The sequence below is a fragment of the Pelodiscus sinensis genome, chromosome 7, assembly GCF_049634645.1.
Source record: "Pelodiscus sinensis isolate JC-2024 chromosome 7, ASM4963464v1, whole genome shotgun sequence".
NCBI lineage: Eukaryota > Metazoa > Chordata > Testudines > Trionychidae > Pelodiscus > Pelodiscus sinensis.
The window spans coordinates 31,647,125-31,673,720 of NC_134717.1; the positions used below are offsets into that span (position 1 = coordinate 31,647,125).

The following is a 26,596-nucleotide window of genomic DNA, read 5'->3' on the forward strand; positions in this document are numbered from 1 at the left end:
TCATCTGTTGTTGTTTTTCTGTAACAGACTAACTCGGCTATCCCCTGAAGCTTTGAATTTAAGACATTTATCCTTCATAATCATAAGCATGCATACAAAAAAGAATCAGCTTACAAAGTAACTTTAAATACTATTTTTGTTTGGCTCTTCTAACAGTAACTCCTGCTTCATTTGGTTTATTATCAGATTTATCGTGGATAATCAAAAATCCACTCTCTTCTGTTAGCATTAATACAGCTAACTTTAATGAAGGACTGTATTTTCGTAGGGGTACACGTGATAATGCTTCTAATGTGTTAATACATTTTTTACCAAATATTCTAAATCTTTCAATAGCAACATTATCAAAGGCTTGTTTTCAGAAACAGAATCAGTGACGTTTAGGTTTAAACAGCTGTAATTTTTAGCTTGATTGAGATTCTCTTTATTCCAGCTCTTCCTGGTTACCCCAGCATCCCACTTTCATGCTGTAATTGCTATGGCCTCACCTACACTCAAGAATTGCCCCCGTTACAGCCATGATTGGGCAGCAAATGGAGAAAATCCTATCATGTGGATAAGTAAAGCCACTATTGTTTGAAACTATGGTAAGCTGCACCAGTGTATTTTGTGGATTTCTCTATGTTAGGGGTTTGCAATAATACAGTTACACCACTGGCTAGCAAAAATGGCTCTAACTGTGACAAATCCCCAATGTAGACAAGGCCTTAAGTCTATGAACTGCACTAAAAGAGCAGTCTAAAATATGTTTTCTGGTTTTCTAAATAAACAATTCTAGTTACAGAAATCTGGCCCATAAAGACAACAGCCCAATATGGTAGCATTGTGGCATCTTTTCATATCACTTTAATTGCCAAGACTCCTCCATATTAGTTGACTCCTCATACCATGCAATTACTCATGAATATTAAAATCTCTATAGGTAATACTTTATCGTGACAAATTCTTAAGGCTATGACACCTATTTCTTTCTATAAGGCAACACACTTCATGCAGCGGGCAAAATTTTTAACCGCTGTCATAAAGACAATATAGATTCTAGTAGTACTTCCCATTTAAAGTGTCAGGAATAGACTAACAAATACACACCAAAAGTACTGTAACATGACAGTAGAAACTTTAACTGCCTTCTCTTTGTCTATTGAACTAAATAACTAAAAAAGGAACTAAAAAACACTTAATATTGTGATTCTGTTCTCCTGGCTATTTATTAATAAAGACAGAAGTTTTAATGTGCTTATTAGTACATACATACCTGATCCAGACCCAGATGTTGTCATATCATAAATAAGATCTTTAAGAGTTTTCCCAGAGTTTACTAGGTTGCACTCAGATAGAGGTTCTTCAATATTTTGTCGCTTCTTCTTTCTGAATGTACAGTGACGGCCTTGACATGTATATACAATCAGCATTACAGATAAAGACAAGATGCATACTGGCACGGTAACTATCACTGTCAATGCCACAGGCCCAAGGTTTGGTCTGCTTGAAGATTCTGAAGCTTAAAAAATTACATTACAATGAATCAACAGATAATGTATTGTAAATGCTTTAACATTTTCATTATCACAATTTGACTCCTAAAGCATGATCCAAAATACACTGAAGTCAATAGGAGTGTCTTTTCACTGCATTCAATGGAGTAGAAGCCCTTACTTTCTATGGGTATCGTATATGTATACTGCAATGGAAACCCAGGGTACAAACTCAGATTCAGACTAACCCTTCTTCTGTCTACACAGAAATCATGCTAATTCCGTGCTCAGACCCAGGCTCTTGAGACCCATGAGGGTAGAGAGTCTGAGCCTGAGTCAAGCTGGGCCTCAGGGTTCAAGTTCTATTGCTTTATAGTGTAGATGCAGACCCACAGGACTCTGGGGGTATGACTACATTTGTCCCCTAGTTTGAACGAGGGAGGCAAATGAAGCATACCGAAGTTGCTAATGAAGCACGCGATTTAAATATCCCGCGCTTGATTAGCATATTCCCGGCCAGTCGCCATTTTAAAATGCCGGTAGCCCGAATTAACTTGCCGCATGTAGATGTAGCAGTCTGATCCAAAACCCTTCCCTTGAATTAACTGTTACTTCTCGTGCAATGAGGAATAACAGGTAATTCGAGTTAATGGTTTTGGATTGGACTGCCGCGTCTACACGCAGCAAGTTAATTTGGTCTACCGGCATTTTAAAACAGCGACCGGCCACGAATATGCTAATCAAGTGCGGGATATTTAAATCCTGTGCTTCATTAGCACTTTCAGTATGCTTCATTTGCCTCCCTAGTTCGAATAGGGGGCAAATGTAGACATATTCTGAGAGTCTACCAAAAGTATCCCAGAATCACTGGCTGACTTTCTTGGTCCTGTGGACACTCAAGTTTAGTGGACAATCACGTTCTCCTACACTGTATCACCAAAAAAGGGCTAAAGCAGTCATATTTTGAGGGCATTAAAAGGCTTGGATATGAGTGGCTGGTCTCAAGGCCTGCATAATGCAGCATAAATGTTGTAGCCCTAGTTTGGGACTCAGGTTCAACAATTCCTAATATGGGATTACAAATGAGTATAAATATTCAAGACCTATCTTAACAAACCTAGGGTATACTAACTTGAATTCTACTAACCTGGGATTTATATTGCAGTGTAGACCTATATCCTGTAATTACATTGTCACAGGTTAACATACATGCACAGGTAAAGTTGCAGAAATGTTTAGATTATATTACTATCACCCACTAGATAAAAATACAGTAAAAGTTAATCTGTTTTGCCATCTCCTGTTTGGATGAGTGTATTAATTATTTTCACTCCTGAAAAATATGCATCCATTCTCTAACTTACTCAGAATCAGTGCAAACACTAGTCTGGTTTTTAATCCAGCTTCAAATATAAGGTAAATGTCACAATAGCACACCTTCATAAATTGTAGCTGTAACTCTTGAATTATATAAACTCTGGTAACCAGACACTGAAAAATCATTAGAGTATATGTGGGTGCAAACCAGCTGTATAGCAAAATTCTCACTGATCACCCCAGAACCCTTTAATGCAGTGGCTAATTCTGCCCCGAGATGTATTTATTGCCTTCCAAATCAGTGAGAGATGGACCAAGAAGTAGAATGTGTCACACAAAGTATGTCTACGCTGTAAATACCTTGCAGGATTCTGGAGGCTAGGCTCCCTCCAGAGTCAGAATATCTACACTGCAATTAAATAGCTCCTTAGCCCAAGCCCTAGTTAGCTGGCATGGTTCAGTTGCAGGGGTCTATTTGCAGTGTAGACATACCCTAAGTATTCAGACACTGTGAAATTTCTCAGAGAAAAGACTGCACCAAGAGCCTATGCATTATGTAAGCCTTTAATATTGGTCTTAAGTAGTGCCTAAAGCAATTCTGCACTTGGGTGAACTGAACTCAATGAAAGATGCAATTTACAGGCTGCTGTTATGTACTCTAGCTAATTAGGCAGTTCTTATAACTTCTAAGATTGGTATGCATGATGCTTTTTTTATACTTAACTTGCACCTTTATAAATTCCTTACAATAGTCATAGAAAAAAAACCTCACCAATATGAAATTTCCAGATATTGCATCTATGAAATCTTTTAGACTTGCACATAATTTTGTACATGAGAGAAAAAGCAGTCCTATCATGAGAAGCTGCAAACACAAAGTATGTGCTCACATGGAAAAAATGTTATACATGTCACTGTAGTGCATATATCACCTTAATAATGATTAGAATACAGCTAAACTTATAAAATGCATGTTTTCATGGCTGCAACACAAATATTGAGAGATCAAAGTGTTATAGGTCAACTTACTTTTCAAACTATAACAAGTCTCGAAAATACATTGCAACAGTAACACCCAGTACCCTAACTCTAGCAAATTACTTGTAGTAGAGTTTTGTCAAGAGCTCAGCTTCTGTAAACAATGTCATCACAGATAAACTAATCTAAGCAAGCTAAGCCTAAATGCAGAACCAAAGCATTGACCAAGTGGAATATGACACTGAATGAATAGGAATCTTAAGGCCTTACCAAGTTAATGAATGAACACCATTTAAGGTTATACTGACAAATGTAAAGACAAAAGTCTTGATCTCTGTTTATGAAAATGTTAAGGTATGCATTCAGTACAGGCCAAATTATACTTCAGGACTTTAGGGTACAGTAAATCCAAAATCTTGGGGTAATGGGGGAAGAGAAGACAACAGAATGAGAAGTCAACTGGACCACTCTGAAAAATATATAATCTCTATATTGTATATAACTACGAGAGAGACAAAGATAAGTTTGAAGTTTTAACTTTTTGAATCTTAACATCTGTCATTAAATAATTCTCTGACCACCCATATTCCCACAACTGTGAAAACTGAAAAATAGAAAACATATTTTAAACCCATAATTTTACAGGACTGAAAATTTAAAGAGATATTGTAAATGATTAATAGATATCTGTTTTATCAGTCAAAATTATTAAAAAATGCTGAAGTTTGCCAATGCCACATAATTGCATCTACACTGGTAGGGAAAGGGAAGCTTACTAGAATAGTTAAAGTGATGACATTTTCTAATGAGGACAAACCCTTATTCTCTTCTGGCTGTTGCATCGGAAAGAAGCCAAATTTAGTCTCTGCCTCCAATCAAGAAACAGAAGATGGGAAGTACAACATTCTGTCTGCTATTAACTTCATGGCTGGTTAATTATTTTAACCAATGTAAGCCCAACTCACAAGGAGTCTATTAGACAAGTCCCTAAGACAAAGTCCATACCGAATATGAACTACCACAAATAGGACCAAAAAAATTATAAAAATACTCAATACGTGAAAAAAAGATACAATCTGCAATTCTAACATAGGTAGACAAAATAAACATGGCAGTTGTTTATTGCTCATTTCTACAAGAACATAAGAAAAGAATTTTCTTAACCGTTTAAAGTCTTTAAGTGAACATTCATTGAAAATGCAGTAAATACAGGTTCACATTGCTGGAATTTCATACTTCATTGGGATCATCCATACATCAGCATAGAATTCTCTACGGTATTCCATTAAGGACAGACTATTAGAAAATTAAACTAATGGCACATCTACCCTGCAATAAAACACCAGCAGCATGGCAGGCCACTGTCAGCTGGGTCAGGATCTCAAGATTTGAGCTATGGGTCTAAGAATTCCATATATTTTTTTGATTTTCCAGAAACCCAAGGACAAAGAAAGGGATTTTGCTATAGAAAAGCTGTGTTAAAACTAAAACAAGGCCTCCCTTTTAATTCTGGTCAAAAGGGGGTTCCTACTCTTTGCCAAAAGGTTGGAAACATTTTGACGTAGTAGGGCCTCATAAGACTGATGGGTAACTCTGGGTATGTTTCGTGTGTGTATGTGTTTAAAACTGTTTATTATTTTATTGTGTATGCTCTGAAATAATTTTACTTTAAGAATAAGTGTGCTTGCTTACCAAGAGCTATGTGGTAACGTGTAACTGCTGGTAAGACATTGCTCACAGACCACGGATAGAAACTGCACATGGGCTCCAGCTCAGACTGGTTTGCTAGGGATAAAACCTCTGGTGAGAAAGTAGTGGAACAAGGGTTCCTACCTAGAGCCAGGTGATGGCAGGAATGCTGAGATCTATCTGGGTGCTGATGGAATGGACCAACAAGAAGGTAAATACAGGCACCGTTACCCTGAAACTGAGACACTATGGTTACTTTAATTTTATTCAATAAATCCTTATTCCATTTCTGGATTGTAATACCAGAGACACAGGGGAGAAATGTAATTTCTCCAAAAAGTCTAGCCCAAGCACAAAGTCTAGAAAGATATGTTGTTTCCTTTCATACTCTAATGTCAGATGATACAAAACCACTCAAGATAGTTAAGGTCACAGACAGATTAGGAAGAGCTACAAAAGGATCTCTCAAAACTGGGTGACTGAGCAACAGATCAAATTTAATGTTGATAAATGAGAAGTAATGCACATTAGGAAACAATCACAGCTATACATATAAAATGATGGTATCTAAATAAACTTATCATTCAAGAAAGCAATCTGAGACTCATTGTGGTTAGTTCTCTGAAAACATTTCCTTAACTTGCAGCAGCAGTCAAAAAGCAGACAGAGTATCTGAAATCATTAAGAAAATTATAGATAAGACAGAAAATATCTTATTGCTTCTATGCAAATCCATCTTGAATACTGTGTGCAGATGTGGTTGCCCTATCTCAAAAAAAATGTTGGAATTGGAAAAGGTGCAGAAAAAGGCATCAGAAATTATTAGGGGATATTATTAGGGCTTCCATATGAGGAGAGATTAGTAAAACTGAGACTTTTAAGCTTGGAAAAGTGGTGACTATGGGGGGATATGATCATGGTCTACAAAATCATGACTGGTGTGGAGAACATAAATAAGGAAGTGCCATTTACACAATAACTACAGGTCACCAAATTAAATTAATAGGCAGCAGGTTTAAAAAAAATAAAAGGAAGTATTTCTTCACACAATGCAGAGTCAACCTGTGGAACTCTTTGCCAGAGGATGTTGTGAAGGCCAAGACTATCATTGGGTTAAAAAAAGAACTAGATAAATTCATGGAAGATGTGTCCATTAATGTCTATTAGCCAAGATGGGCAGGGATGGCGTCCCTAGCGTTTGTTTGCCAGAAACTGGGACTGGGTGATAGAGATTACCTTGATGATTACAGGTTCTGTTCATTCCCTTTGGGGCACTTGGCATTGTCCACCATCAGAAGAAAGAATACTGGGCTAGATGGACCTTTGGTATGACCCAGTATGGCCATTCTTACATCAAGCAATAAAATGCACGAAGAAGTTGTCAATTCTTTATGCCCACTTCCTTCAAGCTCTTTCTCCACCCGCTTTTTGAAGATGGAATCCCAGGAACACAACTAAGAAAGAACTAATCAATTTCTAACAGTAAAAGAGTCTGTAGAATAGCATACCTCATGTATGAGTCTGTCACCAAATCATAAATAGACAGCATTACAAACTGCATGTATTGCATAAGACCTATCTACCCTTTTACTATGAACATATGCACATTAATTTAGGAAACCTTTTAGATTACCCTGTCAATAAAGTTACTGAATTTTTCTTTAATCGTCATGGAACAGGGAAAGTGAGTAGATTTTGCACCTGGGCAGATAAAGTTTCATTACAATTTTGCAAGCCTGTACACAACCTTCTCTGCATGAGTTTATCCACCTGTAAACTTGGGATAATGATATTTATCCACCTTTGTTTAGTCCTTTGAAATCTGCAGGTTAAAGCAATATTAAAGTATTAAGAATTAATTCCACAGTGGCAGGTTTTGCCTCAACAGTTTCAATCCTTCTTGAACTGGGCAGTTTCCCTGTTACTGTAGGGTATGGAAAAACCCTAGCAAAATCAGCTGAGCAATTCAATTTCATTCTCTGCCTAGTCCAGCAAAGTTTTTGTGAGAGATCTCCCTTATTATAGGTACTTCAGTTTATCTGTCTGATAATATTCTGTCACACTGTATGGAGTATTAAAAAAGCCCCAGTGACAGAAATAAGGTATTTGCAGAGAAAAATATCAAGATATACCTCTGAGACAGCTGGGTTCACTAAAGCTTTGAGAGAGGTAAGGAGCTGTAGGTACCACCTAGATGTGCAGAGCTTTTGTGGGTTTTACTCATTCCTCTGTAGGGGTATGTCTACACTACAGCGCTAATTCGAACTAACTTAGTTCGAATTAGTTAATTCGAACTAAGCTAATTCGAACTAACGCATCTAGAACTAAAAACTACTTCGAATTAGCGTTTTGCTAATTCGAACTAGCGCGTCCACACTGATTGGACGCAGGGGGGCATTTAAGGGCAGCTGAAACCGGTTCTGGCAGGACATCAGGTCAGTAGTTGCTTTGTGTGGCTGCTGTCTGAGGCTATCTGAGGCTCGAGCTTAAAGGGACCCCCCTGGACAGCCGGTTCTCAGCTTTTCCTGCTTGCTTGCCAACCTCGCCGAGGGACAGCAAAGCGTTGGTCTCTGTGCCCGTCTGTGTCGGTGCTTCCCTTCGGGGGGGCCGCCGCAGGTGGCAACATGGAGCCACAGCTCGCCCTGCACCTTCTGGTGCACTTTCTGGACTTGCTGCTGCAAGCCTGCCAGCAATGGCTCGAGGCTGCCTGGCACCACCTGGTGAACGTCAGCCCCCTGCCTCTCCACCTGGCCACCCTGGGGGCTGTGGAGGAGCCGCAGCAGCACCCCGGCACCAGCGTGCCCCGCCGCGTCTGGACACCAGCACCGACTGGTGGGACCGCATCATCCTGGAGCGCTGGGAGGACCAACAGTGGACCCAGAACTTCAGGATGAGGAGGGACACCTTCCTGGAGCTCTGCGAGTGGCTCACCCCTGCCCTGCGCAGAAGGGACACTCGCATGAGGTCCGCCATCCCCCTCCAGAAGAGGGTGGCCATCGCCCTATGGAAGCTCTCCACGCCGGACAGCTACCGATCCGTCGGGAACCAGTTCGGTGTGGGGATATCCACCGTCGGAGCAGTGCTCATGCAAGTACGGCACTCGTCGGCCACCGAGCCGGGGGGAGGGGGGCTGCGAGGAGGGGATGGGCCGCCCCAGGGACAAAGGGGGGGGCGGGAGGAGGCGAAAGCGCCCCGCACCGGAGGGGTCAGGCTGTCCCGGCCGTACTACACGCCGCCAGGGGGGTTGCTTCCGGGAGTGGGGCGCGGGGCACTGCCAGGGCACGAACGCTCCCAGCCACCCGGGCGCCCCACTGATTGGCTTTGCTGTGTTTCTCTCCGCAGGTGGTCAAGGCCATCAACCGGGTGCTGCTCCGCAGGGTGGTCCGCCTCGCCGACCCGGACGCTGTCATCCGGGGCTTCGGCGCCCTCGGCTTCCCCAACTGCGGTGGGGCCATCGACGAGACGCACATCCCCATCCGTGCCCTGGAACACCAGGCGTCCCGGTACGTGAACCGCAAGGGGTACTTCTCCGTGATCCTGCAGGCCGTGTGTGACCACCGGGGACAGTTCACGGACATTAATGTGGGCTGGTCCGGCAAAGCACACGACGCCCAGGTGTACCGCAACTCCTCCGTGTGCCAGCGGCTGCAGGCCGGGACCTTCTTCCCCGACCGCCACATCAGGGTCAGGGACGTGGACATGCCCGTGTGCCTGGTGGGGGATGCCGCCTACCCACTGCAGCCCTGGCTTATGAAGCCCTACACGGGGCACCTCAATCCCTCCCGCCAGGCCTTCAATGCCAGGCTGACCAGGGCCCGCATCGTGGTGGAGGGGGCCTTCGGGCGACTGAAAGCCCGCTTTCGATGCCTCCTCACCCGTCTGGACCTGGCAGAGCACAACATCCCTCCCGTGGTGGCAGCATGTTGTGTGCTCCACAATTTGTGTGAGCGGAAGGGGGAGACTTTCCTGCCAGCCTGGATGGCTGAGGCTGACCGCATGGCTGGACACTACGGTCAGCCCCGCACCGCCGCCATCCAGGAAGCCCAGCGGGGGGCCGTCCGGATCCGGGAAGCCCTGCGGGAGAGCTTCCTGGTGGTGGAGGAGGACTGACCTCTCCCTGCATGCCCCACTGGGGCCTTCTTCCACCCTACCCTCCTTCCCCTTTCCCCTCCCTACCTACTGTCAAATAAAGACACCTGTTTTTGAAACCAAAATGTCTGTTTATTTCACATAACTGGGTGGTGGAAGGGAGGAATGAGGGTGGGAGAGGGGAGGGGGAAACCTGGGACGAGGGAGCTGGAAGGGGAGGGAAGGGAGGAAGGGAAAGGAAAGCTCAGGGGTGGGAGTCCAGCTGCCTCTCCCGTCTCGCCACACTGCGGGTCCGGGGGCGTCGGTGGGAAATGGTTGTGGGGGGGGGGCAGGAGGGACAGGGGGTGTGGAGGAAGCAGGAGCAGGAGGGAGAGCAGGGGGAGGAGGAAATGGGAAGCGGTCAAGCAGGCTCTGGAGGTGGCCTCACAGGGCACGGCCCTGCTCTTCCAGGGCCTCCAGACTCCTCCGGTGCAGCCTCAGGTCCTCCTGGACCCAGTGGTCCTGGGTGCGGAGCTAGTGGTCCATGAACCGGAGGTGCCGCCTTTGGTACTCCTCCTCGTTCCTGGCTCTCCTGCTTGCCCGGGCACGGGCAGCTGCTGCAGGCAGTGTGGTGCGCCCTGCAGGCCCAGGTGCTGCAGCTGTGGTGCAACAAGACCAGCAGTCAATTACCCCAGGCGCTCAGGTGTGTGAAACCCAGCTCCCCTCTGCAAGGCCAGGGCCCCTGCAGGATCCCCAGCTGCTGCTCCTTGGTGGGCAAGGCCCAGGCGCACGGTCCCGGGGCTCCCTCTCGCCCCAGCCCCCCGTACACATAAGGGGAACACGATGGTACTCACAGGTGGACGCCTCCCCGGCCTCAGACGACACAGGCGAGCGGCTCTGTGGGGTGCCTCGGGGGTCCCGGGCAGGCTGGCGGCAGGCTCCTGGCTCTCAGATCCCTCCTCCTCCTCCTCCGTCTCCAGGAGCGGGCCCTCTGCCCCGGGGTCAATCACGTCCCGGGGGGCAGGGACGGCATAAGCCCCCAGGAGGCGGTCCAGGGCATGGAAGAGGGGGCAGGCCTCCGGGTCGGCCCCTGGCTGGCAGGCCTGGGAGTAGGACTGCCGCAGGTCTTTGACCTTGCAGCGGACCTGCTCCCGGCTGCGCTGGTGGCCCCTGGCGGCCAGGCTGGCAGCCATGCGGCCGTAGACGGCCGCGTTCCTGTGGCTAGTGCGGAGATCGTGGACATTGGAGGCTTCCCCCCAAACCTTGAGGTCCATGATCTCCGCACTTGACCAAGCGGGCGCCCGCCTTTTGCACCCCCGGGCAGGCTCCTGGGAGCCGCCAGGCTGGTCCTGGGGAGCAGTGGAGGGCTGGGAGTCCTCGGGTGGCTGGCTCATCATGTGGCAGGTGCAGGGTCTGCTGGCACGGGTGCTTGCAGCCTTGCAACTGGCACAAACTGTGTAGCCAGCCCGTGGCCCTTTAAGGGCTCCGGGGCCGGGAGGGGGGCAATAGAGTTTCCCTGGTGTTGGCCAGAGTGGCCACCAGGGAAACCTGGGAAGCCTTAGCCTCCCACTAGTTCGAATTAAGGGTCTACACAGCCCTTAATTCGAACTAGCTAGTTCGAACTAGGCTTAATCCTCGTAAAATGAGGTTTACCTAGTTCGAACTAAGCGCTCCGTTAGTTCGAATTAAGTTCGAACTAACGGAGCGCTAGTGTAGCGCCTAGGAAAGTTAGTTCGAACTACGTCCGTTAGTTCGAATTAACTTTGTAGTGTAGACATACCCTAGGTGAATAGCTGATTCGTCTGTGTGGAAGGAGCTGTTTGGAGTAGCTTTAGCCAGGTGCTGGTTACAAGCACTCAGAGAAGTGTTGTTCAGGTACCAACTGCAGTTGACCTACCATGTTAACATGTTATTCATGTTAACACAGTTAGAAAGGCGGAGGAGTTGCCATCCCAAGATGCAGGCTCAGAATGCTGGAACTAAGGGATTTCATTTGGAAAGAAGTGAAGATAGAGAAACCTGTCACAGGAGGGATGCTCTCATAAAAGATGGAAAGGGGTACAAAGCACTACTTGCATGACAGGACAAGGGAGCAGCAGCTGCTGCTGCAGCCAGGTGAGCTAGTCTAAAGTGGGGTGAACCATGGAACTCCACTCTGGGAAGAGAGCAGGTAGAAACTTGTTACTTGGAATCAGTGACCACTGGATAACGCGGCGAGGGGGGAAGTAGGAATAAGACCCTCCGGAAAAGGGCACTTTTTCCGGAGGATCGGGGCCAGTGTAGACGCTCTTTTCCGGCTTTTTTAAAAGCCGGAAAAAAGCGGCGGACATTTTTATTTAAATGCCGCGGGGGATATTTAAATCCCCCGCGGATTTCCCTACGACAACTGGTGAAATTTACATGCCCCTTCCGGAAAAGGGGCCAGTGTAGACGTAGCCTATGTGGTTTCTCTTTCCTTCCTCCTATGTCACAGATTTTTTTCCTCCTCAATATTATATCAATCTGGCCAACAGTCTCTCCAAATTATACAGTAGCTGGTAGCTGCACATCAGCTATTTCAAAGTTGGAATACAAACGGATAATTAATAGGTGACTGACGTTCCTAGTTTGAGTTTGCAACCTGAAAAAAACCCTCACGGATCTTATTAGCAACTCTACAAAATAACCAGTTACACTCTGGAAGAGCATAAAGTTATTTTCTCTGTTAGATATGTAACTAGTCAGACACTACCCCCTTCCTCCTCTCCACTGGAGTCTAGCTAACTGGACATACTCCTCTGCTTTTCCCTTCTTCCCTGACTTTGGTTTACTTAGTTATAATTTTTTAAGCTTTTTATCATGACTTTGGTATGTTATCTGTAGTACAATGTGATTTCTTGTACTCAAGGCCATGAGACCCCACTTTGTTTAGAAATCATATTGCTTATGAATATGTATGTAATCTGTGGAATATGTGTGAGGTATGAATGAGAAATACCCAACCAAAAAGGCAGTTTAGGATCCATGACCATGTAAGGCAGACAAAGACCCTGCAAGCAGATAAATTAACTGGGAATCGGCCAGAAAATCTCTCTCTTGGACAAGATGTAACATCAGAGCAGAAACCTGGGACCAGCCCAGAGGAAGTAAAGCCTCCTGCAGATCCGAAGGGATCTCCCAAGGAACATCATGGGCGAGTCTCCAGCAATCTGACTCCTGACCAGCACTCCAGCCATCAGCAAAATCAAAAGTAATCTACACCGCACTTGCAACCTGCCTCCAAACTGCCAGCATGAGTGAGTGAGGGTGTGTGTGTGTCCTCACGCTTAAGAATCTGCGCCAATAAACAACCCCAAAAGCAATACTGCTGCAGCCCACCCTTTGTCCAGGTTTGTTCCTCAGCAGGTCTGAGGAAGTGCAACAAGATATAGAAGCAATTTAGACTCATCAGAAAGCAGTGTACCATTCATCCTAGCAAGATTTGTTTGAACTCTACCTATTGGCATAAAAAAGTCAACTCAAGTCACAGATTTATGCAGGATACACTTTAATTAGAAATATTAAGCGGAAGTAAAAAAAACTCCAAACATGAAAAGCTGGATGGTACTGATCAATGCAAATTAATTTTTCACTGTATTAATATTAACCTAGAGTAAACTTTATAAATAGATATAAATCAAGTCACTGACAGGAAGTGTTATCCTGTCAAAATATAGCTATCCAAACTGTTATTGCTTGCATATTTTATTGTCACACCTCTCCACCGTCTCATATGCAAAATAAAAATGATTAGTTTTGACTCACACAAGAAAATCAAGTTGTCTCAGTGAGAAGGAAAAGCAATGAAATAATTGTAAGAAAGTGTTGTTGAACAGTACATGCTGTCATCTATGCCTTTACTTCATGAACAGGCTAATTGCACAGACACAAAATGTCTTGCAGTATTCTGCAGTAAGAATCTTGCAGTAAGAATCTCTCCTGACACAGTAGCAAGGGGGCAAAAAGACTTGCCAGGCCCCTGGGGAAGGGTGGACTCTGCATTCCCGGAAAGAGAAGGGGCCTCAAGCGGAAGTGGCAGCACTGGGCAGCCAGTCCTCAGTGCCACCCAGAGCATGCCATTCCCGACCCCACTTCCAAACCAGCACTGAGAGTTTCCCAAAGCGCACCGCATGGCACTCCAGTGGTGATTTAAGGGGCCTCAGTCTCTGGCTACTACCATTCCTAAAGTAGTAGTGGAGGCTGCGACTGGGAGCCCTAGGTGCAACAGATTTCAATCAAAATTTGTCCTGCCTCCTGAACTAGGTTTTCATGTGTGGGAACGTTTAGGCATTTCTTGTGCTCTACCTTTAAAACTTTTGCATGATGAGAAGTTGATCTCTACATCCACTTCAATCTGAACGCACACTCATCTATGGGTTTGTGACATTGCATGGTTACAAAAAGGGCTATAATTTCAAAGAATACATTTTAAATTTTCAATGAAGTATAATTAGGCATAAAATTGTGCAAACAAATATTTGCATGCAGTAAATGCAAAATGTCAACGGAAAGGTCTTGTGGATACTAAGTTGGGCACTAAATCAGATGGCAAACCATTAATCTGTAAAAAGAACTTTTAAAACATCGGTAGTCCTTTGGCATCATAGGGTATGTCTACACTTCAGCGTTATTTCAAAACACCTTATTTCAAAATCATTAATTCAAAATAAGTTATTTTGAAATAATGTGTCTACACACAAAATGCATTTCAAAATAGCGTGTCCACACTGAGTGGACGCTGAATCGCATTTAAGGCCAGCCGGAACCAGGTCCAGCAGGGCAGAGGTCAGGAGTTAGCCTCAGGCAGCAGCCACACAAAGTATCTGAGGCCTGTGCTTAAAGGGAGCCCTCTCTCCAGACAGCCGGTTCTCAGGTTCCCCTGCTTGCTTGTCTCTGCTTTTTCTGGTTGCCTTCACTTGGGACATCTCAACACTCTACAACATGGAGCCAGAACTGCCCCAGGGCACTCTGGTGCTTCTCTTGGATGTGTTGTTGCGAGCCTGGCTGCACTTTCTGCAGGCTGCCATCCGTGAGGTCCATCGGGGGGCTGTCAGTATCCAGAAGGCCCTGAGGGAGAGCTTCCAACCTGAGGAGCACTAAGAGCCTCCCTGGTCTGCCCCACTGGGGGCTTGTGCCTCATTCCTCCCTCTGGGTACGTCTACACTACAGCGCTAGTTCGAACTAACTTAGTTCGAATTAGTTAATTCGAACTAAGCTAGTTCGAACTAGCGCATCTAGAACTAAAAACTAGTTCGAACTAGCGTTTTGCTAGTTCGAACTAGCGCGTCCACACTGATTGGACGCAGGGGGGCATTTAAGGGCAGCTGAAACCGGTTCTGGCAGGGCATCAGGTCAGCAGTTGCTTTGTGTGGCTGCTGTCTGAGGCTATCTGAGGCTCGTGCTTAAAGGGACCCCCCCTGGACAGCCGGTTCTCAGCTTTTCCTGCTTGCTTGCCAACCTCGCCGAGGGACAGCAAAGCGTCGGTCTCTGTGCCCGTCTGTGTCGGTGCTTCCCTTCGGGGGGGCCGCCGCAGGTGGCAACATGGAGCCACGGCTCGCCCTGCACCTTCTGGTGCACGTTCTGGACTTGCTGCTGCAAGCCTGCCAGCAATGGCTCGAGGCTGCCTGGCACCACCTGGGGAACGTCAGCCCCCTGCCTCTCCGCCTGGCCGCCCTGGGGGCCGTGGAGGAGCCGCGGCGGCGCCCCGGCACCGGTGTGCCCCGCCGCATCTGGCGTCTGGACACCAGCAGCGACTGGTGGGACCGCATCGTCCTGGAGCGCTGGGACGACCGACAGTGGACCCAGAACTTTAGGATGAGGAGGGACACCTTCCTGGAGCTCTGCGAGTGGCTCGCCCCTGCCCTGCAAAGAAGGGACACTCGCATGAGGCCCGCCATCCCCCTCCAGAAGCGGGTGGCCATCGCCCTCTGGAAGCTCTCCACGCCGGACAGCTACCGATCCGTCGGGAACCAGTTCGGCGTGGGGAGATCCACTGTCGGAGCAGTGCTCATGCAGGTACGGCGCTCGTCGGCCACCGAGCCGGGGGGGAGGGGGGCTGCGAGGAGGGGATGGGCCGCCCCAGGGACAAAGGGGGGGGCGGGAGGAGGCGAAAGCGCCCCGCACCGGAGGGGTCGGGCTGTCCCGGCCGTACTACACGCCGCCAGGGGGGTTGCTTCCGGGAGTGGGGCGCGGGGCACTGCCAGGGCACGCACGCTCCCAGCCACCCGGGCGCCCCACTGATTGACGCTTTGCTGTGTCTCTCTCCGCAGGTGGTCAAGGCCATCAACCGGGTGCTGCTCCGCAGGGTGGTCCGCCTCGCCGACCCGGATGCCGTCATCCGGGGATTCGGCGCCCTCGGCTTCCCCAACTGCGGGGGGGCCATCGACGGGACGCACATCCCCATCCGTGCCCCGGAACACCAGGCGTCCCGGTACGTGAACCGCAAGGGGTACTTCTCCGTCATCCTGCAGGCCGTATGTGACCACCGGGGACAGTTGACGGACATAAATGTGGGCTGGTCCGGCAAAGCACACGACGCCCGGGTGTACCGGAACTCCTCCGTGTGCCAGCGGCTGCAGGACGGGACCTTCTTCCCCGACCGCCACATCAGGGTCGGGGACGTGGACATGCCCGTCTGCCTGGTGGGGGATGCCGCCTACCCACTGCAGCCCTGGCTCATGAAGCCCTACACGGGACACCTCAATCCCTCCCGCCAGGCCTTCAATAACAGGCTGAGCAGGGCCCGCATCGTGGTGGAGGGGGCCTTCGGGCGACTGAAAGCCCGCTTTCGATGCCTCCTCACCCGTCTGGACCTGGCCGAGCACAACATCCCTCCCGTGGTGGCGGCATGTTGTGTGCTCCACAATTTGTGTGAGCGGAAGGGGGAGGCTTTCTTGCCAGCCTGGATGGCTGAGGCTGACCGCATGGCTGGACACTACGGTCAGCCCCGCACCGCCGCCGTCCGGGAAGCCCAGCGGGGGGCCATCCGGATCCGGGAAGCCCTGCGGGAGAGCTTCCAGGTGGAGGAGGAGGAGGACTGACCTCTCCCTGCATGCCCCACCGGGGCCTTCTTCCACCCTACCCCCCCCTTCCCCTTTCCCCTCCCTACCTACTGTCAAATAAAGACACCTGTTTTTCCAACAAAAACGTCTGTTTATTTCACAGAACTGGGGTGGGGGAGGGAGGAATGAAGGTGGGAGAAGGGAGGGGGAAACCTGGGACGAGGGAGCTGGAAGGGGAGGGGAGGGAAGGGAGGAAGGGAAAGGAAAGCTCAGGGGTGGGAGTCTGGGTGCCTCTCCCGTCTCGCCACACTGCGGGTCCGGGGGCGTCGGTGGGGAATGGTTGTGGAGGGGGGTGCAGAGAGGACAGGGGGTGTGGAGGAAGCAGGAGCGGAAGCAGGAGGAGCAGGAGGAGCAGGAGGAGCAAGAGGGGGAGCAGGAGGAGCAAGAGGGGGAGCAGGAGGAGCAAGAGGGGGAGCAAGAGGGGGAGCAGGGGGAGGAGGAAATGGAAAGCGGTCTAGCAGGCTCTGGAGGTGGCCTCGCAGGGCACGGCCCTGCTCCTCCAGGGCCTCCAGACTCCTCTGGCGCAGCCTGAGGTCCTCCTGGACCCAGTGGTCCTGGAGACGGAGCTGTCGGTCCAGGAACCGGAGATGCCGCCTCTGGTAGTCCTCCTGGTTCCTGGCTGTCCTGCTTGCCCGGGCGCGGGCGGCTGCTGCAGGCGGTGTGGTGCGCCCTGCAGTCCCCGGTGCTGCAGCTGTGGTGCAAGAAGACCAGCGGTCAATGACCCCAGGGGCCCAGGTGTGTGAAACCCAGCTCCCCTCTGCAAGGCCAGGGCCCCTGCAGGATCCCCAGCTGCTGCTCCGTGGTGGGCAAGGCCCAGGCGCACGGTCCCGGGGCTCCCTCTCGCCCCAGCCCCCCGTACACATAAGGGGAACACGAGGGTACTCACAGGTGGACGCCTCCCCGGCCTCTGATGATGCAGGCGAGCGGCTCTGTGGGGTGCCTCGGGGGTCCCGGGTCCTGGGAAGGCTGGCAGCAGGCTCCTGGCTCTCAGAGCCCTCTTGCTCCTCCTCGGTGTCCAGGAGCGGTCCCTCTGCCCCGGGGTCAATCACGTCCCGGGGGGCAGGGACGGCATGAGCCCCCAGGAGGCGGTCCAGGGCATGGAAGTGGGGGCAGGCCTCCGGGTCAGCCCCTGGCAGGCAGGCCCGGGAGTAGGACTGCCGCAAGTCTTTAATCTTGCAGCGCACCTGCTCCCGGCTGCGCTGGTGGCCCCTGGCGGCCAGGCTGGCAGCCATGCGTCCATAGACGGCCGCATTCCGGTGGCTAGTGCGGAGATCGTGGACATTGGAGGCTTCCCCCCAAACCTCGATGAGGTCCACGATCTCCGCACTTGACCAGGCGGGCGCCCGCCTTTTGCGCCCCCGGGCAGGCTCCTGGGAGCCGCCAGGCTGGTCGTGGGGAGCAGTGGAGGGCTGGGAGCCCTCGGATGGCTGGCTCATTGTGTGGCAGGTGCAGGCTGTGCAGGCACGGGTGCTTGCAGCCTTGCAACTGGCACAAAGTGAGTAGCCAGCCCGTGGCCCTTTAAGGGCTCCGGGGCCGGGAGGGGGGCAATAGAGTTTCCCTGGTGTTGGCCAGAGTGGCCACCAGGGAAACCTGGGAAGCCTTAGCCTCCCACTAGTTCGAACTAAAGGGCTACACAGCCCTTAGTTCGAACTAGCTAGTTCGAACTAGGCGTTAGTCCTCGTAAAATGAGGTTTACCTAGTTCGAACTAAGCGCTCCGTTAGTTCGAATTAAGTTCGAACTAACGGAGCGCTAGTGTAGCGCATAGGAAAGTTAGTTCGAACTAACGTCCGTTAGTTCGAACTAACTTTCTAGTGTAGACATACCCTCATATCCTTCCACTTACCCCTCCCTAACCTCACTTCCTGATGTCACATAAAATACACCTATTTTCATGAACACAAACTCTCTTTATTTAACAAAACTGGGGCGGGGGGAATGAAACTCTGGTAAGACTGGGGAAAGGAGGCGGAAGAGGGAAGAAGAGAGGGTGGGAGAGGGGAGGGGGAAACCTGGGAGAAGGGAGCTGGAAGGGGGAAGCAAGGGGAAGAAGGGGGAGGGGAAGCTCAGGGCTCAGAGGTGGGAGTCTCACCAGATCAACTTGATTTTCATGCAGACCTGCTCCTGGGCTCGCATGTGGCCTTTGGTGGCCACGCTGGAAGCTATCCTGCCATAGACAGCTGTGTTCCTCCATCTAGTACAGAGATCATGGACGTTGGGGGCATCCCCCCCAAACCTGAGTAAGGTCCCTGATCTCCACCCAGGACCAGGAAGGCGCCCACCTTCTCTGGGCCCTGGCAAGCTCCTGGGAGCTGGCAGACTGCTCCTGGGGAGCGGTGGAGGGCTGGCTGCCCGTGGCTTGCTGGCTCATGTTTTGAGGCCACTGGGTCAGGGGCAGTGACTGCTGGCTCTGGGCTGGCAGGCTTGGAGTTGGCACAGGCACTGTGGCCAGAGTCAACCCCTTTAAGGGCTCTGGGTAAGGGGGAAGGCTGGAGGCTCCCTATTTCAAAATAAGTGTCTACACAGCACTTATTTTGAAACAGCTATTTCGAATTTGACGTTATTCCTCATGGAATGAGGTTTACCAAATTCAAAATAAGTGCTCCACTATTTTGAATGTATTTCGAAATAGCGGTTTGGCTGTGTAAACGCCAGTAAACTTATTTTGAAATAATGGCTGTTATTTCGAAATAACTTTGCTGTGTGGACATACCTTTAGGCTACGTCTAGACTGGCATGATTTTCCGTAAATGCTTTTAACGGAAAAGTTTTTCCATTAAAAGCATTTGCGGAAAAGAGCATCTAAATTGGCACGGACGCTTTTGCGCAAAAGCACTTTTTACGGAAAAGCGTCCGTGCTAATCTAGACGTGGTTTTGTGTAAGAAAGCCCCAATAGCCATTTTCGCGATCAAGGCTTTTTTGCGCAAAACAGTCCTGAGCTGTCTACACTGGCTCTTTTGCGCAAAAACATTTCCAGAAAAGGGCTTCTTCCCGAACGGGAACATCAAAGCATTTGCACAAGAAGCACTGATTTCGGACAGTAGAACGTCAGTGCTTTTGCGCAAATTCAAGTGGCTAGTGTAGACAGCTGGCAAGTTTTTCCGCAAAAGCAGCTGCTTTTGCGGAAAAACTTGCCAGTCTAGACGCAGCCAATAGCTTCCAGTGTTCTCATTATGCCATTATAGCAGTTGGAAATAGCCAGGATTCAGGGAACCTGCAGCAACATCCTTTCCCTGGATACACTTCTTATGCCAACTGCAGGGATATGGTTAGCACAGAAGCCATTATCCTGGCTTTTAGGCAAGACTGGCAGCATAACTCTGCTAGACACTAAAAATTATGGTCTTAATAAAAACACTGGTTTTATTGCTTATATAACAATCTGTAAACCCCTAATCCTCTTTTTCATCCTATGATTGCTACAAAGGTATCAACAGGCCACTTCATCTTAAAAGGTCCCTCCAGATATGTCTACACAACAAAGAAAAACCTGTGGCCTGCCTGAGCCAGTAGATCAATGCTCACAGTACTTGGACTGTAGCACTGTCCTGAGCTCAGAAGCCTACACAGCAATGAAAAGCTCCACAGTTTAGCCCTGCAAGCACAAGTCAACTGACACAGGCTGGGTGTGGATTTAAGCTTTGTTGTATAGACACAACTTTAGAACACATGCTAACTAATTATGTCAAACTATCTGCTCCATCTCATATTTAGCTGTGACATTCTAAGGACATTTCCCAGACCTGAGGGAAAAAAGGCTGTAGCTCAAATGCTTGTCTATCACCAACAAAAATCAGTCCAATAAGAGATATTACCTCACCCACCTTGTTTCCCTAATATTCCCAGGGTCAGACATACCAGCTTTGGGGACACTTTGCACCAGAAATATGAGGCAAGGCAGCCATAAGGGATTCAGGGTCTGGGGCCCACAAATCGAGTCATTTCCAAGAAACCTGCTTTCACTTGGACCTAGACGATGTCTGTCCTGTAATATGAATAATATGCAAAAGGGCTGACAGAAAAGATTAGCAATCAAGTAACCTTGGCATTTATTCCATTGCATCTAGCATGAACTCTCCCAAATGTGTAGGGCAAAGGGCTTAGTTTTTAGCCCAAGTAGGTTACCCTCACAGCTAACAGTAATAAGAAACAAAATGTTTTGCAACTACCCATTCAAATGTTAGAAAAACAGACTACAAAAGGTACATCTATCAATATATTGTTAAATTTGTTCTTTTTTGCAATAGCTACATATTTTATTACATCAGGAACATTTTGATTTTCTGTGCTGCGTATCATATGTATGTAGTAAAGTTGCTGATAAGAACGTAATTACTACTACTATCTATCTGCAAGCATCAATGGAAAAATGATCATTTCTGCAACATGCTGGTATTTAAAGACTGCAAACGTTTATGTAAATTTAAGTAGATTTATCTTAGACTCCCAAGAATATACTCTTCCTTGAGGCTCTAATTTGAGTGATTGGCTGTGAGCTGAGAAAACTCTGTACCCACCTATTGCTTCCCCTCAGGCACCAGCCAGTCTCACCTCCCTCTCCCAGGGTATGTCTACACTGCACCCAGAATGCAAAATGAGCTATGAAATTAGAGCTACGCAAATTGTGTAGCTTATTTCAAGTAAATTTCAAAATAGCTTATTTCAAAATTTGGCGCTGTCTACACAGCACTTATTTCGAAATAAATCGCCATTCGGAAACACCCCTTATTTCTCATGGAATGAGGTTTACAGGGACATCAGTATAGTGAACCATTATATTTCGAAATAACAGGCGTGCTCAAAACACGCAGAATAGCTATTTTAGGATACCTCCGGTATCCTAAAATAGCATAGATGTAGCCCCAGAGTCCCAAGCCTTTTGTACTTCCATCAGCTCCAAGTGAGACATCTCCCCCTAAACTATTAGGTAAGGCAGCATCTCCTCTTGCAAGCCTTCTGCTTCTCTCCTGAATTTTCTGCAGAATCCTACTCCATCTTTCTTTCACGCAGAGTGCAAACTTCAGCCACAGCATCTACTTTCATTGTTTGACAGTCCCTGTCAAAAGATGACCCACTGGCCCACACAAAATGGGTGAAATATTTTATAGGAGATATCCCCCAAGCATAGAGACTACAGCTGTGAGACAGAAACATGGCAATAGTTGAAAGAACAGTGGGGTAGATGTTGGCATGGTAAGAGGTGAGATATGCTGATTATCTCCTCACAGATTTTTGGGCAAGAAAACCATGAAATATTCACCCTCACCTCAAACCTGTCCAAAATACTCAAGTTATCACACCCTCCCCTTTGGATTCTGCGTTAGCCTCATTTTACTGAAACAAATTCAAGCTCTTTATCCTCATTTAGAAAAAGGCCTTGCTTAGAAGTGTTCCACTTGCTCCCTACATTCCTCCTATTCTGCTCTCCTTACAACTCCCTTCTTTGTCTCACACTTTCATATTTGTCTTGTTATTATGCTGACCCCCATACGTGGAACTCCCATTTCTCATTTACCAAGCCTCATACCATCCCACCTGGCTTATTTCCTTCATACTAGCTCAGAGTCAAAATACAGCACCAATTTTATGGCATAGAGTTCCTAGAAGAGCAAACTCCTATCTCACACTGGCCTCTGATTGGAACCTAGAGTCCATATTTACTGGGAAAAGTTCCAAGACACCAATTTAACACTGACTAAAAATTGTTCAGTCAAATGCTACAACCCTGTTGCAGAATTTGAAAGCTCAAGACATATACATTTGCAAATGCTATAGAAAGAAATTATGCCACTCTAGAATGCTATAGTATGCACTTAACCATGAGATTTTAAAATATAATATGATCCCATTGTCCCAAATAAACATGATATTCAAGACTGGCCCTGAACTATACGGAAAGCTGTACTTTCTTTCTCCTGCTTTGCTTCTGATCTTTATATTAACAGGCTTTGAGAAAATAGTAAATATTTATATTTTGCAACCACATATCTCAAAAATGACATTTCACTTAAAACTGCAAGACTCTGGGAGTAATTAGTCAAAATGTCTAAAAATGGTACAAGTCATGACAGCTGTCTGCATCAATTGTCAGAATAAAAAACCAAATGCAGCTATCCTCCTGTCCACAGGTGGGAGGAGAGTTTCACTCACAGAATTAACAACTAGCAAGATAAAAATGTGTATTTAGTTATCCCCCTAATTGGAAGTGTACTCACATTTGCAAACTGTTTGCATATCCAGGACATTTAATTCCAAACCTCAAGTTTTAAATATTTGAAATAGCCTAGTTTAGACTGCAAAATCCTTGGGACAGGAATCATGTCTTACCATTTATGTATTTATTAAGCATTGTCACATGTGACAGTATCAAATGAAATTTCTGCATGGCTCATTCCCTTGGTAACACACACACACACACACACACACCCCTACCTCTCTGTAACCAATCTTTAATTCAGAGACAAAATTTATATTTCTCTGCAGCTACACAGTATAATGTCTCCATTATACTGGCTACAATTATATGAAAGGTGTATATAAGACACCAATAAATCAGTTTGAATTATAAACTAAGGGCACGTCTACACAGCAGGGCGAAAGTCGAACTAAGCTAAGCAACTTCAGCTATGTCAATTGCATAGCTGAAATTGAAATAGCTTAATTGGGCTTTTGGTGTTGTCTACACAGCAGGAAGTCAGAAGAACACCACTTCCCTTACTCCTTGTGAAATAATGGTTACAGGAGTCAGAGTAAGTAGTCCTCCAGCTCGACATTATTTCAAAATAATGGCTTGCCGTGGAGGGGTACGTCTACCCTAGATGCTTATTTCAAAATAAGATATTCTGGAAGAAATACTCTGAAATAGCTTCTTTCAAAATAGCACATCGACAGTACAGTGAAGCCTCAAAATTAGGCTTCCCTATTCTGCACCTGCTACCTCAATTTAGAGCCCCAGGAGGCACTGGAGAGTAATTAGTTTGAATGGCCCTGGGGAGGAGCTATTTCGAAATAGCAGAAGTGAAGTGTCCACACTACAGCTATTTCAAAATAGCTATTTCGGAATAGGCATTATGCTTCATGGAATGAGGTTTATGGAAGCTGGAATAAGTTGTCCATTATTTCAAATTTATTTTGAAATAACTGAATTGCTGTGTAGACACGCGAATTATCACATCGCGGCTGTGTAGACATAGCCTAAGATACTCCATCATAGAAAGATTTAAGCAAATTTCTTTTACTTTCTTCACCAACATTCCAGTGTCAGCAGTGCACACAACTCCCACTGACTAAAGTGAGAGCTACATGAATGTCCAAGGGAAGACTGTGTACTTATTTAAAACTTCATTATATCTTTGCTCCTGTCACAATAATCCAAGCATAGCCTAATTCTGAAATACTGCTTACCTACAGGCAGACGGAGTGTTATATTGTTGCAGAAGTCTGTGTAGCAGCATTCTGTTTTTGTGATGTTTTTAGAGCTATGGCAGAAGACCTGTGCATTCAGCTCTGGAATGGATACACATGACTTTATCACTTCTTCTTTGCCATTAGTTAGCATGACAGAAGCCCAGCATGCTCCTTCAGTTTGGCAGGTGAAATTCGTATGCTCACACAACTGACACACACACTTTAGACCTGAAAAATATTTTAAAGTATTATTTTTCACCACAAACAGCAGAGCTTCATCACATACAATGTACACATATTTAGTAATTCAGAGCAAGGAAGATTGCTTTTTGTTTAGATAAGGAGACTGGGACTCATGACTCCTAAAATCTAGTCTCAGTTGTGCCATGGATTCATTGCAATATCTCTGCCAAGTCTTCTAAGTCATTACTGAGCAGACCACTTAAGCACATGTGTAAAGTACAGCCACATTCAGCAAGGGAATGTGTATAAATGACTGTGCCGCTTCATACTGGGGTTGGGGGTACAAGCTAAAGGGGGGCACATGACCACCCCTCATCTTTACCCCGTCCCCAGCCCGAGTCCCCTGCACTTTCTCTGACACCTCTCTGCATCACATTCCATGCTGGGGAGGCTCTGTCCTATTGCCCCAGCATATTTGACTACTCTCCCTGGCTGCTGGAGCACGGGATGGAACTGCTCCCAATCACTGCTGTGTGCAGCACAACCAACTGCCTAGGAGAGAACCTAGCTGGGGAGGGGCAGCAGTGGCTTCTCGCTCCCTGCCAGGGATCGGTTTCTGGGGACAGGGGCTGAGTATGCGAGAAGGAACAGGGAGCTTATTTGCTCAGCCACTGTCCCGAGAAGCAGAGGTTAGGTGGAAGGTAGCCCACCTCGGCCAGCATTCTCCCAGGCAGCTGGTGTGCTGCACCAAGCAGCATCCCTACAGCCAAAGAGGCTCTGGCTCAGCCCTGCTCCTTCCACTTCTCATCCAGGCCATTTGCTGCAGGAGGCACTTGACCCTGCATGACCCCCCCTGACACGTTGCTTCTGAGCCCGTGCTGAATTTTAAGCATGTGAGTGATCCCACTGACATGCAACAGTGATTTCTTGAACGCAGCATGTACGTACAATAGTGCATCTATGATGCCAATAGACCCCAGTCATCGTGAGCCAAGATCAAACCTGGGACCCCTGGAGCTTAAGACATGCACTTCTGCTGCATGAGCTAAAAGACCCATCTCAAGGTTGTAGCAGGTTCAATCGTCACGTGGTCTAGATCCCATTAAGGGGAGGCCGAACAGCATACCAAGCAGGCACTGGTTACATTCCATCTACAGAATGGTTATGACAAAAACCTACATTGCTGGGAGGTTGTAAGGCTTAAATTAATTTCTGTTAAAAACATGGATACTGTGAATGGAAGTTTCGTAAGAATACATGGCTTCAAAGGAAAATATTTCTAAACTACAACCTAATTATAATAATGTGCATTCATCCCTGTAGACCAAATACAAGTCAGGGATACTTTTGAAATAGGTGCATTTGCTGCCTTTTACCTCAGGCCTGGGCATTTCAGAAATAATTCTACCCCAAAAATCAAGCAGTCACATGTGCGTTAGTTTACAAAGTCATATAGTATAGTTTCAATTTCCTAATTTGACATAATTAACTGACTCAATAGGTAACATTTCACTAAGCAAAAATGTACAATTTGAAGTTTGCTTTCTTCTACATACTGACATTTGAAATTAGTGAAGTTTTACCTACTGAGTCAGTTAATTATGTCTAATTAAGAAATTGAAACAATACCATATGCCTTTTCTCTTGTATTCTGTCTAATGATGCTCTGCAGCTCATGTCTGTGACAGATAAATGTGACAATCATGAATTAAACAGAATTTTTTTAATTTGAAAAAATATTTGCAAAAAAAAAAAAGAAAAAGACTGTAATATGATTCACTCAGCTCTGCTATTTATGCTTTATACTGGAGTCTGATCAATAGACCAGCAGAAAAGGGGGGAAATTACTGCACTGCATAATGGGCAAGTGAGAGGGACAGGAAAGTGTATTTATGTTTCTATTAAAGTTTCCTTTAAATATGGTCCACAGGTCCATTACAATGAGTTCTTCAGCTTGCCTGCAGCTGGTGGACAGAAGCAAGCCTGGCAGTCACTGTCTGAAGAGGAGTAGCTCGCACCCTGAAGTTCCCTCCCACTGAGAATTTCTACAGCCAGTATAATTCATTTTTATTTTCTTTAATTATGGATTCTGTTTAATACACAAAAACAATACTTTCTCCTTCTTCAGAGCATAGGAAATTAACCCTAACAAACAATCGCAAATCTTTGGATGTCAATTTCCTTCTCTACTCTGTATGATCCATTTGTTTTCTGGGAGAGCCAGATCTGTGGAACTTACTACTTGAAAACAAATTTAAGGCAAGCACATACATTTCCCTATTCTTCACTGTGCTAAGATTTATGGATCATTACAGTGGAATTTCCATGGAAGAGTATCTTGAGGGTGGGCAGCAAGATTATCCTTTAAATACAAATGTTTAAAAATGAGATATATTACATG

The 26,596-nt window shown here is 47.0% G+C and overlaps 1 protein-coding gene across 1 annotated transcript in view; it reads right to left on the reverse strand.

The window, feature by feature from the left end:
- The window catches only part of ACVR1C (activin A receptor type 1C), a 56,308-nt gene that overhangs the window by 13,593 nt on the left and 16,119 nt on the right, over positions 1 to 26,596 (reverse strand). Inside the window, exons 2-3 of the mRNA XM_014574864.3 lie at positions 24,010 to 24,240; positions 1,256 to 1,501 (exon numbers count right to left, since the gene is read on the reverse strand). Coding sequence (XP_014430350.2) covers positions 1,256 to 1,501; positions 24,010 to 24,240 — 477 coding nt within the window. The remainder of the gene's footprint in view (positions 1 to 1,255; positions 1,502 to 24,009; positions 24,241 to 26,596) is intronic.